General features: G+C 43.0%; 2 protein-coding genes across 3 annotated transcripts; both read left to right on the top strand.

Annotated features, from left to right (window-relative positions):
• Positions 1-749: 749 nt before the first annotated feature.
• Positions 750-8,648, top strand: acot11b (acyl-CoA thioesterase 11b). Of its 2 annotated transcripts, XM_068743058.1 has the most exons (16): positions 750-865; positions 2,239-2,427; positions 3,240-3,309; positions 3,613-3,673; positions 3,773-3,874; positions 3,959-4,094; positions 4,207-4,360; positions 4,884-5,003; positions 5,134-5,272; positions 5,425-5,480; positions 6,353-6,419; positions 6,522-6,605; positions 6,851-6,984; positions 7,798-7,929; positions 8,098-8,224; positions 8,380-8,648. In XM_068743058.1, the coding sequence occupies exons 2-16, from the start codon at positions 2,247-2,249 to the stop codon at positions 8,560-8,562; spliced, it is 1,746 nt and encodes a 581-aa protein (XP_068599159.1). In that variant the 5' UTR covers positions 750-865; positions 2,239-2,246; the 3' UTR covers positions 8,563-8,648. The 2 variants fall into 2 exon arrangements, with proteins under 2 accessions (XP_068599159.1, XP_068599160.1); XM_068743059.1 differs by lacking the exon at positions 5,425-5,480 and having other exon boundaries at positions 5,216-5,272.
• Positions 8,649-9,589: 941 nt separating this feature from the next.
• On the top strand, positions 9,590-12,558 carry fpgt (fucose-1-phosphate guanylyltransferase). The gene is made up of 4 exons (XM_068743060.1): positions 9,590-9,662; positions 9,789-9,956; positions 10,042-10,134; positions 11,147-12,558. Exons 1-4 carry the CDS (start codon positions 9,590-9,592, stop codon positions 12,556-12,558), a joined length of 1,746 nt encoding a protein of 581 aa, XP_068599161.1.
• Positions 12,559-13,264: the final 706 nt, after the last annotated feature.

Below are 13,264 nucleotides of genomic sequence, written 5' to 3' on the forward strand. Positions count from 1 at the left end.
GCGAGGTATACCAGTAATCAGCTTTAATTGTATTATCCCTATGCGCCATTTTACAATATAATAATATTGCACAAACGCCAGGCATCTATGAGGCTGCGTTTCCGTAGTCCAAAGCAGCGTATGTCGTTTTATTATCTAAATGTTAATTCTAAGGTAAACTATTATGAGATCTATGATTTGGTGTCCTGAAAAGTTCTATATCCACTTGATTAGTTTACATGAGGCGAAGTTTATAGTTCTTTGAGCCCTCCACATTCATGACCATTCTTATTTACACACAGTATTACGTTGACTGCGTGTACTCTGTCACTATCATTCGGCCCAGGACACTTAATTTATGTTATAGTTATTTTAGTTCATTAGGCTAAACTGTAGGAAGAACAATTTATGCCTGATGTGATCAGACCCAAAAATGAAAATATTTTTTGTTTTAAGTGCAAAGATGTATGCTGTTTTTATTTGTTTGTTTGTTTGTTTGCTTCTTCTAAGTACTCAGTAAAACACAAGATGAGTATCTTTGCCTTATTTGATGTACCGTATAACGGAAATCAAACAATGCTGCGCTGCTCAGGGTCTTTCTGGTTTGTGTGGAATTACAATATTGTAATAACCCTGAAGTGCGGGCATTACAATATTTAGGGGGGGGGGGGGGGGGTATCCTTTAAATATAAAGGTCACTGCTGTTCCACCTTAAAAAGGAAACTCCCCCCCCAGCGGAGAAACGCTGGAGCTGTGCTGCGAGTGAAAGCTGGTGAGGGGGGGGTGTGTGTGAAATGGTTTGCAGGCTGCAGTTTCCAATTCCGCGTTCTTGTTTTGTTGGCACCCCCATCGCGAACGCGCCATCCAGCAGTAGCCTTTCCACTGGGTAAGGATTACAATCTGTCCGTTACTTTATTAGTACTCTTGGTATTAGTAGTATTGATATTTAATTTCTCTTGAGGTCAGTGCAAAGGTCAGTTTCTCTCTATCGCAGTTAACGTGAATGTCAGCTGAGCAGTGCGCCACTGTGGGGAAGGAAGAATGACTAACGCCAGAACCCCAGCAAATAGTCTCTGAGTCTGGAAATCGATTTTCTCCCATCTGATCTGAAAAGGGAGAAAAATAAATAAATTGAAATATATTTTATAGAATTTGCATCCATTACGATTGCGCACCATGAAATACAAATATTCACAGTAATTTCAAGTTTGTCTTGAATCTTTACTAAGGGGATAATCTAATCTACAGATGAACCGAGTTACAGATTACTATCTCAAGCATCTTGTTGCAGCACTGGTATTCACTGATTCAGCAGTTTTAAGATTTGTTAGTCAACAAAATTAGGTCATTGAATGAAAATGCATTTGGTTAATTCAATGACCTTCCTCTAATGACCCTCAGTTATATCTGACCTTTATTAAATGTCACAATAAATAATAGTATACAGTCTGCCGGACGAGGATAGATTAAGACAATTCAGTGTGAAAATGACATTTTATTTTCTGAACATTTCGAATTGAACGAATCCAAGGGATTGTTCCAAGTAGCAGGATTACAGGATTACAGTTCAATATGCATCGAGACATACTGTATTCCATATCCGATGCAACTGTCTCTGTTTCATTCATTTTGTTTACAACTAACATAACCACAAGTTTGATCCCATCTTAACTTTATTGACTTTGTTTTATTCAGTGATGCAGGTTCCATTCATGTGTACACTTAGATGATGTAGTAACTACTTAGTTACCCTCGCCGAAGGGGAGGCGAGGGTATTGCAATTGGGTGCGTTTGTTTGTTTGTTTGTCTGTTTGTCTGTCTGTCTGTTTGTTTGTTTGTTTGCTTGTTTGTCTGTCCGAGCGCATAACTCAAAAACTAGTAACTCAATCGACTTGAAATTTTTACACAAGCAAGGTTCTGTCCGTGGCTCGGTCCTCCCCGAGAATGGCGTTGATCCGGATCTGGATCCAGATTCTAGAATTATTTTTTTGCATCTGGAATTGTGCCTGTGCTGTAAACTGCCACTTTAAGAGGGAGGGACACGAATGGCATGATGGGAAAAAGAGTCCAGAAGGAGTCTTGTAGTACATTCCAGAGCAGCAAGCTAGAGCAGGTTTGGTCTGCAATCTCTGATTGTCGTTTTCTAGTTTACATATGGATGACAGGTAGTACTGATTATTATACTTTATCATCAGATTATGAGCCAAAGTGACCCAATTCCTTGTATTTTGATCAATATTTTCTGTCTTGTTCGTGCAGCTGTAACAATGTCAGAGGTTAAGGATGTCGTGGAAGATCCGCTGTTTGCTCAAGAGAGCGAGGAAGGGTACAGAAACCCCACTGAGGTGAAGATGAGCCAGATCGTGTTGCCTTGTCATGCCAACCACCGCGGAGAGCTGAGTGTTGGGCAGCTGTTGAAATGGATGGACTCCACAGCCTGCTTATCTGGTAGGAAAGCATGGATGTCCCGGTCTGAGCTTTGACTTTGTCTTGACCTCTGATTGAAAATGATGCTCCACCATGATTGGTTCATCTGCATCTGTTAAAAATAGCAAACATTCAGTTTGAGGAGTGAAGATACTTTCATGTTAAAACAGTTTCCACGGTAAAAACATAGCACTTTTTATGGAGGGGGTATACTTTATGTTCTGGAGGTGCACCTTTTGATAAAATGGTAATATGAAACATTTGTTTTTAGTCTGAAAATTTCACTTTTCCCTAAAAGAACAAACTTAAGAAGTGCAACTTACAGGGGCAACTTGAATCATCATCATCATTCATAAGGCAGCATGGTGGCGCAGTGGGTAGCACTGTTGCCTCACAGCAAGAAGGTCCAGGGTTTGATTTAATCTGCGGCCTTTCTGTGCAGTGTTTGCATGTTCTCCCAGTGTCTGCGTGGGTTCCTCATACACCGCATTACCCAACCTTGTGGCACGCGGGGTGTTGCTGGAGCCTATCCCAGATTGCTACGGGCAAAAGGCAGAATACACCCAGGATGCTTTTCAGGGCCACACATAGACAGAAAACCACTCACACACAGACACATTCTCATACACTACAGACAATTTGGATTGATCAGTTCTACTGAATTGCATGTTTTTGGGGGGTGGGAGGAAGCCGGAGAACCCCGAGATATTTAAATGCCCCTCTGATGGGAAATCAAGTGTTTCTTGTTTCCCTACATCTTTATAAATAAACATATCTACAAGTCACCCCTCCTCATTTACAGCTAAATATGTCTGTAATCTCTCCCCTCTCAGCTGAGAGACATGCAGGTTGTTCCTGTATGACTGCTTCTGTGGACGATATCCATTTTGAGCACACTATAGGGTAAGACATTCATTTTAATACCACTACCAAATCATTTTTGAAACAGATCACAGAGACATATTGTGTGCATTGACTATTTATTGGGATAACCTAAAAGGGTACTAGGCAAATGCTCAGCTGCGATATTGAAAGTGTTGGCCTCTATCTCTCCAGTCGCTAGCAGAGTAAAATAGACATTGATGATCAAACCCTTATGAACGAAGTGAACTTCTCTCATGGTAGCGACGTTCAGGCTGTGTCGACACCACAATCACTTCTCCGTGTCGATAGTAAAGCGAGTCGTCTGTGTCCGTCTAACTTCAGGGTGGGGAAAGTAGTCAACATCATAGCCAAGGTCAACAGAGCCTTTACATCCAGTATGGAGGTTGGTGTGCATTGTCTTTGCTATCAGTATAGCAAATGTTCACCGCACTACGTTTCAAAGTAAGTGAGTTACTTGTTGCAGTAATTCTGTTCATGTCAGGTGGGCATATTGGTGACTTGCGAGGACCTTTACACTGACAGCCAGTGGAATGTTTGCCATGCCTTTGCTACCTTTGTTGCCCGACGAACTGAAGCTGGGAAGGTGCGAGACGACGAGAAAATCCCGTACATATATACAAAACCATTTTAATAAAGCTGCTTCATAATCCAGTGTGTGTGTTTACAGGTACAGCTGAAGCAGATGATCCCTCGCACACAAACAGAGCAGATGGAGTACAGCCTGGCAGCAGAGCGGAGGAGGATGAGGCTCATCCACGCTGAGATCATTACAGACCTACTGAGCAGCAGCACAGCTCAGCTGGGTACAGGCGCTAAAAATAGGTCTTCATAACACAACGCTTGGCAAGGCGGATGTGCCATTTGAAATGTGACTGACTAAAGCTCCTTTTTTTTATTTTGTTGTGCTCTGATCAGGAGAATGCCAGGAGTATCAGGATGCAGTGCCAGCCGAGCAGACACGAGTGGAAAGTGTGGAGCTGGTGCTTCCGCCACATGCCAACCACCAAGTCAGCACCTTTGGGGGCCAGATTATGGCCTGGATGGAGAATGTTGCTACGATCGCAGCGAGGTGTCTACCAAGATCATAGTTGGAAAGTTGAAGGAATAATTAGATATTTTGAGAAAATATTTTATGCAATTTGAGGATCAAAATCATGTTAAATGTGAAAGTACAGCCAGCCAGAAATGTATATAGCAAGCATGGCAACAAGTTCCACATATCAACACCTCTAATGTTTGTTTAGTGCAGGGGTTTTTTTCGTTATTTTTTTACAAGAGTTGAGAGCAGTACTATTTCTAAGCTGGAGGCAATGGCATTGTGGCATGTTGGATTCTCTGTTGAGGTTACTTCCAGTAAACCACTGGACTTAGTCCCACAAAAACAAACAACCTTGGTTTGAGCAAACAATAAAAAACATCTTAATCTGTGACATTTCTAGAGACATCAGGCCAGGTTAGCTTCCCCCCCCCCCCCCCCTCTGTTTCCAGTCTCAGAAATTCTACAAAGTGTATGACGTTTCTGTTCTAAGGTTAAAAACACTGACAAATAACAAATATGATCAATTGTTATTTTTTCTTTTGAACCCATCTAGTCGCTTGTCTAAGGCTCACCCAACCCTGAGGAGCATAGACATGTTTCATTTCCGTGGCCCGTCTCACATCGGTGATCGACTGGTGCTGAAAGCCATTGTTAACAACGCATTCAAGCACAGGTAGCTCTCCACACCAGAAACACTTATCACACTAACTGTAAATGTATCTCTGGGACTTAATCACTGACAGTCTTAGCATATTTATATTGTACATAACTCTTTTTGTGCTTCCATACATGGTGTGCTCCAGCATGGAGGTGGGCGTGTGTGCTGAGGCCTACCAGGGCAGAGAACCTCTGCGCCATATAAATAGTGCTTTTATGACTTTTGAGGTGCTGGACAGTGACAGAAAACCAAGAACACTGCCACGGATACGACCTGAGCCAGTGGTAAGTTTTCTAAGTGTTGTGTCGCCATCGCAAGGCCCTTCCTTCTACAGTAAAGGACGAGCTGCAAAAAGCACGCTTTCAGTTCAAAGTTCACTGGATGAGCTTCTTTCTTTTTCTACTGATTTCCACAAGGTTTCCCCCATGTTTTACAGGATGGAAAAAGACGTTATCAAGAAGCTATTGCCAGAAAGAAGATTCGTCTTGATAGGCTAGTAACTATCAGTGTTTGATCTTGGCACACTATATATATATATATATTAATGTAAATATGCTTGCTGCTCTGGATCTAAATTTTGATCCATACACTGTTTTTGCCATCTCCTCCTGAAGGTAAACTGGTATCTGCTTCCATTCTAGATTCAAATGTATAGTAGTTTATTGTCCAACAAGAACTGTATGGCTGCCCTCAGACTTCTAACAGTTTTAAAGAAAAGAAAAGAAAATAGTCTGGCTCCATTCATCTTTCTTTTTAGCCACTTTAAACGTTTAAAATGTAATGGTTGCTTCTTTGGCAAATGATCTACCTTTCTACCATGAAAATGTGTCGAGTTTTTTTATGTGTAATTGATCTGGAGTAATTACTATGATGGTTTGTTTTTCCCATGACACCTGTCCCACCTTTCCACCCACTTTCATGGTAATCTGTCAATTAGTTTATGGGTAATTTACAAAGCTATCTCACAAATATGTGTAATATGTGAGCTGAGTATTCACAAAGTTGCTGGAAAAAAACAAACTAGATTGTGTTATAGATATCGCGTTATGAAGCAGTGGAAGTCGTCACAGCTTTGTTTTTCCAGTGTGGCTTTACAGCATCTATCAGTTCTGGTATTCTGTAGCAGCACATGACTTGGCAGAGCAGTATCACAGCTGAGCAGACTCATGTAGGCTGGCAAGCATAATACATGCATTGTTCGACTGTGAAGTGCACGGCCTCCAGTAGCCTATAATCTGTGTTGTCGTTGATAATAAAGTGTAGTGAGTCATTCTTAGAATGAGAACCGGTTCAGAGAAAAGCTGGTTCTCAAGACGGTTCTTTTGTCCCTGAATTTAAATGTCAGTGCTCTGCATGTTTTACAGGAAATACATCATGTCCTGCAAGCAAACAGAAGTGCCCCTTTCTGTTCCCTGGGATCCAAGTAACCAGGTATTGCAATATCAGGCAGGGGTATGCAAGCTTAGCAAGGCTTATTAGATATTGACACTGTATGCAAGAGGTGAGGCAGCCCTGTGTTTTTGTGTTTTTCAGATATACCTGAGCTACAATAATGTATCTGCCCTGAAACTAATGGATACCAGAAACAACTGGGTATTAGCCACAGAGAAGAACAAGGTCAGCACTGCTTATATTTCCTTTGTAAAACAGAGCTTGTAATCTAATTAGAGTTGTTGTAATGCCACCTTACATTCTGATTTGTTTTGTATTGGACAAATGGTTGGTGCCTGTGACATAATTTGTGGAATCAATCAGAATAAATCTGAAAATGTTGCCTAAAGCCAAAGTTTGATTTAATTTTCACAAATCCTTTTTATGCACCGATCTCCCACCTCCTTTTTGTGAATGTTCTCCATTCTTAGGTCAGGTTGTACACGCTGGAGGAGAACTGCGTGCTGTGTATCAAAGTGGAGACGCATGTCAATGTGCCGGCAGAGCAGACGTTCCATCTGCTGTCAGACCTGAGGAGGAGAAAGGAGTGGGACCAGCACTATAAGTGAGTAACACACAGTCACCAGAAGGAGCTTAAACCCTGATGTTACGCTATATGTTCCTTTTTGAGGGCAAACCAAAAATCGGCAATGTTTCTTTTTGTACGTTTTCCCACCCTTGTGTTCTTTCAGCTGTAAATATCAGTCAAATATATCTTTGTTTATTAAATAAATAAATGGTGGTAGAGTCAAAGAATCATAGGCATTATCCATGAAGATAACAATCTTATAATTGCCCCTATCCCTATCTTTTTTTTTTTTTAATGTCTGGATCAAGATCACCACCAAAATCTAGAGGATTGGTCATTGCACCTCCTATGGTAAATCCATTCAAAAGATTTTAAGGGATTCTGCAATCATACCAACATGAAAATACTAAATAATACACCCTTTGAGTTAATTTACTTTTTTGATGCTTTATGTGGGATGCATTGAAGGAACACGTCACTCGTTGTGATGCTTGTTCCTCTTTGATTTTGGACAACAGATGTCTACGACAAGGGGACTAAAGAGAAAATCCATTGATAATGTTCAGATTTATCAGCTACATGAAAAACATAAAATGTCAGCAATTTCATAATTGAAATTATCCAGTTTAATCTTCTCATTACAGCAACCAAAGGTAAGGTTTGCTCTATTTACGCATATTCAATGTGGAAAAATATTGGCAAAAAGATCAAAGTTACAGAATTATCTATTTATGTAAAGTGATAGAACATCAACATGAAACTTGAGGCTGATTCAATGTTACAGCCTTACTAAATACTAAATAGCCTTAATATCTGTATCACAAACTCATTGGTCTGTGGCCACTGCAGGGAGTGTGAGATGATCAACGAGGTGGATGAGGAGGACGCTCTTTATCGTGTAGCCACACCGCGCGTCAGTAAAGGGGGCAAAGGCACCGACTTTATCTTGCTGGCATCTCGGAGGAAGCCATGTGATACCAGGTGCAGTGACGTGTTACGTAATACATACATTACTCATTTTATTTCTTTCATTATTTTATTTCTATTTTCTATTCCACTTCTAAGCTGCCTCTTAAATTGTTGTATTACTGTGTCCTTGGGTGCTCTTTCACAAAGTCTCATGATGTTAACCTGGTTTGTCCCGCTCAGTGATCCATATCTGATTGCTCTGCGTTCTGTCACTTTGCCCACTCACCCTCCCACCGAGAACTTCACCAGGGGAGAGGTTCTCTGTGCTGGCTTCACCATCTGGGAGGAGTGCAGTACTGTCACCAAGGTTGGTCGGACAAGTGCCAATAGCATCCTGATAATCATGGATGCTATTGGCACTTTCCTGCACTCAAACACGCAAAATTGTGCGAAACTAAAGCCAAGCAAAAATAGAAATAGTGATTTTTGACACTACATGAACCAACGTGGGTTTTTTTCCAGATTACCTACTACAACCAGGCCACGCCGGGTGTCCTTCCCTATATCACCACGGACATTGCTGGGCTCTCCTCCAGTTTTTACAGCGCCTTTTCTGCCTGTAGCCATTTCCTGGAGGCCAACAAGGACAGCAGGGATGCTCTGTCACCCTCTCTTAGGCCCCCGGGGCTCGGATCATCCCTCTGACTTCACATCATGTCATGGTGTGAAGGTGTCTGTACTCTTTTAAGAACACTGAGTTAGACGACAGATTAAAGTATCTCTGAAATACATTGGTAGTTTTTGTCAAGTCTTTATACTTGAAATCTCATTATATGACTGTTCTGAAAATGAGAGAAACTGCACAAAAATTGTGCAAATATTCAGAAACATTGTGCAAGAGTGCCCAATGTTTCTGAATGCCTCGTGGAGCCATGCTAATTTATAGATCAATGAATTTTGGAACAGTTTAAACATCAAACACAATCCCCATCCTTTGATATAGATAAACTCTGCCTCAGAATTAAAGCTTTTGTTTTGTGATTGATTTGAAATGTAAGTAACATAGGATACAAATTAAACGACGATTCGCTTGTCTGCGCGATCAGAAAATGAAAACAAAGGGAGGGATGACTAAGCCCGGAAAAAAGGGAAACTTTACAGGAAGCGAGTTGGAAACGCTTTGAACTGAAGTGGAGGCGCGCAAAGATGTACGATTTGGCACGCTGTCCTCCGGTATAAGCAGTAAGCGCAAGAGGAGTGAGCGTGTGTGAGACAGACTGGTTCAGAAATCTCACGCTTTACGCACGGGGTTATTAGCACGAGTTCTTTGCGCACAGAGGCAACCAGGGGCTTGTTAGAACGATCTAAAGACAAGCGCCGACACTCGAGATTTGGAGGAGAAAAAAAAGGCTGGTTTGGGGTTAAAACAGGGCGCCTGGATTTTGAATCCTACTATGGTGAAGGCGTACACCATTTCTGATAGGCTAGTACTGGGCCAGGTGTCACTATGAAGGGCGACGATTGGTTTTACGTCGGCAGAAGCGCAATGTGGCGGTGGCGCAACCGCAGTCTGGAGCTGTCAAGTCTTGCGCATGCGCTTTTTGTGTTGATTTTTACGCACGCGTAGAACAAAGGTTAATACAGGGATATTACGTCTGCTACAACCTGAGCCGCAAGTCCCAACTTGAACTGGCATTACATTCGCCTAAATTAGTCCACGAGGAACTACAGAATGAGTCAGGACTCTACCGTAAAGTTACGAGTTGCCACAACAGAAAAATTCAGGAAATTTAACTCCCTGCGAGGTGAGTCTGACAACCTGCGCATACCTGTTGTATTTAGCTGAATAATACACGCCTGTTTTGCTTGTATTTCTTGCGATTACTCCTACAAACAGCTGCTTTTTGTGTGTGTGTGTGTTTTTCCTGCAGACCGAGCGGTGCTGCCTGGGGAGTTTTGGGATGTGGTGGTGGTGACCGCGGCGGATGAGCAGCAGCGAGAAGCCTACGAGCTGCAGATCAGCGAGAAAGTTGACAAGAAAGAAATTCCTCTTGGACTTGATTACAAGGTTTTCTCCGATCCGGGTGTCTCTAAAATAGGTACGTGATTCATTTGTCTCTTTTCACTGCTCAACAATGGACATTTAAAATAATAATAATAATAACACGACATTTTGTTTCCAAGGCAATGGGGGATCGACTCTGTACGCGCTGCAGTGGTTAAATGAGATCTATGGGGCGGCTTTTGGCAAACTGAGAGTCATCATTATCCATGCAGGTTGGAGCTTTAAGTGTCTTTCTTGTTGCTGTTATATATATATACCATATAAACTATGCCGCACCTAGAGAGTTAAACCAATCAAGACGATTGGATTGTGCGCAGCAATCATAATGAGCAGTCCCTGTGCAGATAAATTCTTGAGCCATAGGCTTCCTCATACACAATGCTTCAATAAAAGTAGTAATAGATAGATAAGTCCGGCTAAGGAAATAGATAGAGGCCATTGTGTAATGCAGACATAGGCAAACTAAGGCCCGGGGGCCATATACGGCCCGTTAGGCTTTATAATACGGCCCGCCGAACTTGTCCAAATAATATCAATAAATAAAATTTTAGTAGAAACCTAATTCATTTGACCTTTTTCCCTGTAATGCTACCTGTAAACGGCCAAATCCTTTCATGTTGTGGCTTTTACATGTCATTTATATGAGTTCACACAAACACTCCTTCCAGCTGTTCCTGGCCCGGCCCCTCTGTCAAATTTTAGAACCCATTGTGGCCCGCGAGTAAAAATGTTTGCCCACCCCTGGTGTAATGTATCTGCATCGCCGTTTCTACGAGAGCCATTATGTGGCGAGTCCAAGTGCGGTTCTTCATGAACCTGAAGCTGCTGACTCCTCTCCACTGTCGTCCCGTTGATGGAGTGAAAGGGAAATGTTCTTCTCCCTTTCTATTCTTTATCTATTATTTGCTTGGTTTGCAAATTGTATACCGCCAAATCGCTCAACTTTAAATCGTACTGCTTTGTGGTTTCAAAGCTGCACGGAAAATCTACACACAGACCGATAAAAACTGGCCTCAAATCCAGCAACAGTACTCTCAGCGTGATTTTTACGGTCTGCCGCCGTCACTGCCCCGCGGCCACCATAATCGCGGCTCAAAAGAACATGTGTAAACCTGAAAGTCAAAGTCATCCACCCATTTTCCCTCAGAGGGTTGAATGCAAATGCACTAACATTTTAAATTCATGTACGTTTCCCGTGTAAATTCTTTTGCTCTCGTCTCTCAGGGGGGTGGAGTCAGCGTTTGCCCAGTGCCAGCGCTCTGGGGAAGATCTTCACTGCCGTGCCTCTGGGTGATCCTCTGTACCAGATGCTGGAGCTGAAACTGGCCATGTATGTGGACTTCCCCTCCCAGATGAAGCCCGGTGTGCTCGTGACCTGCGCGGATGATATAGAGCTCTACAGTATTGCAGAAAATGAGAGCGTTAGGTTTGACAAACCTGGCTTTACCGCTTTAGCTCACCCCTCCCCGCTGTTACTTGGGACAACGCACGGCGTGTTTGTGTTTGATTCATTTGAAATGTCTGCTCACTCTCAAATGGTGAACCTTTCCTGCCTGCGCTTCCTCCACAAGCCGAGTATCGATAAAATGCGAGCGAGTGGAGCTGTTCGTAAAAGGCAGAGTGGCTGTTTCCCTCTCTCTGATGCGGAGTTTGTCTACACAGACAGCACCTACTACGTCGACTTTGAAACCGTAAAGTCCCTTCTTAATGTGCTGGAGGCGTTGGGGCCTCTGGACTGCGAGATAGACGCACACGGCGACTTCCTTCAAGCTCTGGGCTCGGCGGCCACAATAGATTACACCAACAACACTTCGCATGTCGCCAAACAGGAGAGAAGTCTGGTGGAAACCCGTCAAAGGATCTTCCATCTCTTAAGGGGGACGCCCTTGAATGTCATTATCCTGAACAACTCCAAGTTTTACCATCTCGGAACCACAGCCGAGTACCTGCTCCACCTCACTGAGGACGTGGTGCTGAGGAACGAGCTGGGTCTCCTTTCCTTCGCCTTCAGTGCACAAAAGGACGAAAACTCTGCGGCTTCCTCGGGATGCTGCGTTATGTACAGCGTCCTCGGCGCCGGCTGCACCGTTGGAGCCGGTTCAGTGGTGGAGTACTCCAGATTGGGAGCAGGAGTTTCTGTAGGCAGGGGCTCCATTGTCAGCAGCTGCTGGGTCAGTCCGGGCCTCTCAGTTCCTGATGCAGTCTTCATGCATTCACTCTCTGTGAATTACAAGCGGCAGACTCGCTTTGTTACCGTCACGTTTGGCATCAATGACAACCTGAAGCGCACCGTGGAAGCCCCTGCATGTGTGGATGAGCTCAGCCTATTTGGTTTCAGCGTAACAGATTGCCTGTCCCGCTGGGGGCAGGCAAACAAAGGCCTGAGGTTCTCCAGCGATGCAACCAGTTGTAGTTTGTGGAAGGCCTGTTTGTTTCCTGTTTGCGCTGATCCACAAAGCTCATTCTTGATGTCTCTGCAGATGCTCTGGGCTGTCCTCAATAGATCTGCATTCACATTGCCAAAAGACACACCCCTGATGTCCATGGAAGAGTCCTTAGAGTGTAAAAATCTGGAGGAGATGTTGAAGTTCAGGAAGGGACTGTATGAAGCAATCTCACAGAAACACTTGAGCTAATGGAGTTAGCATTTTAACTCGGAGTGTGCGACTTTTGATGTCTTTTAAGTTAAGCGCAGAATCTAATTCATGGTGCAATATTATCTGAGTGCACAAAAAGCACTGGACGACCCACTCTACCATCTAAAAACCACAGCAGCCCCCCCCACTCTCGCCTCTGCTGCGATCATTTGCACAATCCATGGCCAGATTATTATGTTTTTGCACATTCATACTAAACTATGCAGGTGAGGGCATACAATAATTTATGTGTGGCAGGAATCAGGGCGTGTGGGGAATATAAATGTGTTTTCTAGCTCCACCAAACTGTGCAAGTGCATTATCATGTGTTAAATAGTTGTGTGTTTCATTTTCATATTTCTACAAATATTTTTAGGGTTCTGTGGGGAAAATGATTAAAAGGGGGCTCTGAAATTTGATTGTCTCCTCCTATCATATGAAGAGTGTCGCCATAGTAGGATTCCTACATTCACTCTGCAGATGCTTTCTCGTCTTACATTGCTTTGGTGGTCGTTTGTGTGTGTGTGGGGGGGGGGGCATGGTGGATGGAAACATATTTCTATTTTTGTCTTTATACTGATAATTTTTTCTTTATTTCAAATGATTATTTTCTATGTTTTAAATATTTATGGGAACCATTAGGGCAGCTCACTGCTCCTCAGGGATGGATGTAATGCACGACAGTTTGATCACATTAAGTTGTGTA

This window comes from Brachionichthys hirsutus, chromosome 9 (assembly GCF_040956055.1).
Source record: "Brachionichthys hirsutus isolate HB-005 chromosome 9, CSIRO-AGI_Bhir_v1, whole genome shotgun sequence".
Lineage (NCBI taxonomy): Eukaryota > Metazoa > Chordata > Actinopteri > Lophiiformes > Brachionichthyidae > Brachionichthys > Brachionichthys hirsutus.

What these genes read in the sequence shown, in the direction of transcription:
- acot11b (XM_068743058.1), top strand. Translation starts at nt 2,247, where the DNA reads ATGTCAGAGGTTAAGGATGTCGTGGAAGATCCGCTGTTTGCTCAAGAG. An exon ending in CAGCAGCACAGCTCAGCTGG is followed by an intron (nt 4,095 to 4,206) that starts GTACAGGCGCTA and finishes TGCTCTGATCAG; the next exon opens with GAGAATGCCAGGAGTATCAG. An exon ending in TAGCCACAGAGAAGAACAAG is followed by an intron (nt 6,606 to 6,850) that starts GTCAGCACTGCT and finishes CTCCATTCTTAG; the next exon opens with GTCAGGTTGTACACGCTGGA.
- fpgt (XM_068743060.1), top strand. Translation starts at nt 9,590, where the DNA reads ATGAGTCAGGACTCTACCGTAAAGTTACGAGTTGCCACAACAGAAAAA. An exon ending in TCCGGGTGTCTCTAAAATAG is followed by an intron (nt 9,957 to 10,041) that starts GTACGTGATTCA and finishes TTTGTTTCCAAG; the next exon opens with GCAATGGGGGATCGACTCTG. An exon ending in AGTCATCATTATCCATGCAG is followed by an intron (nt 10,135 to 11,146) that starts GTTGGAGCTTTA and finishes CTCGTCTCTCAG; the next exon opens with GGGGGTGGAGTCAGCGTTTG.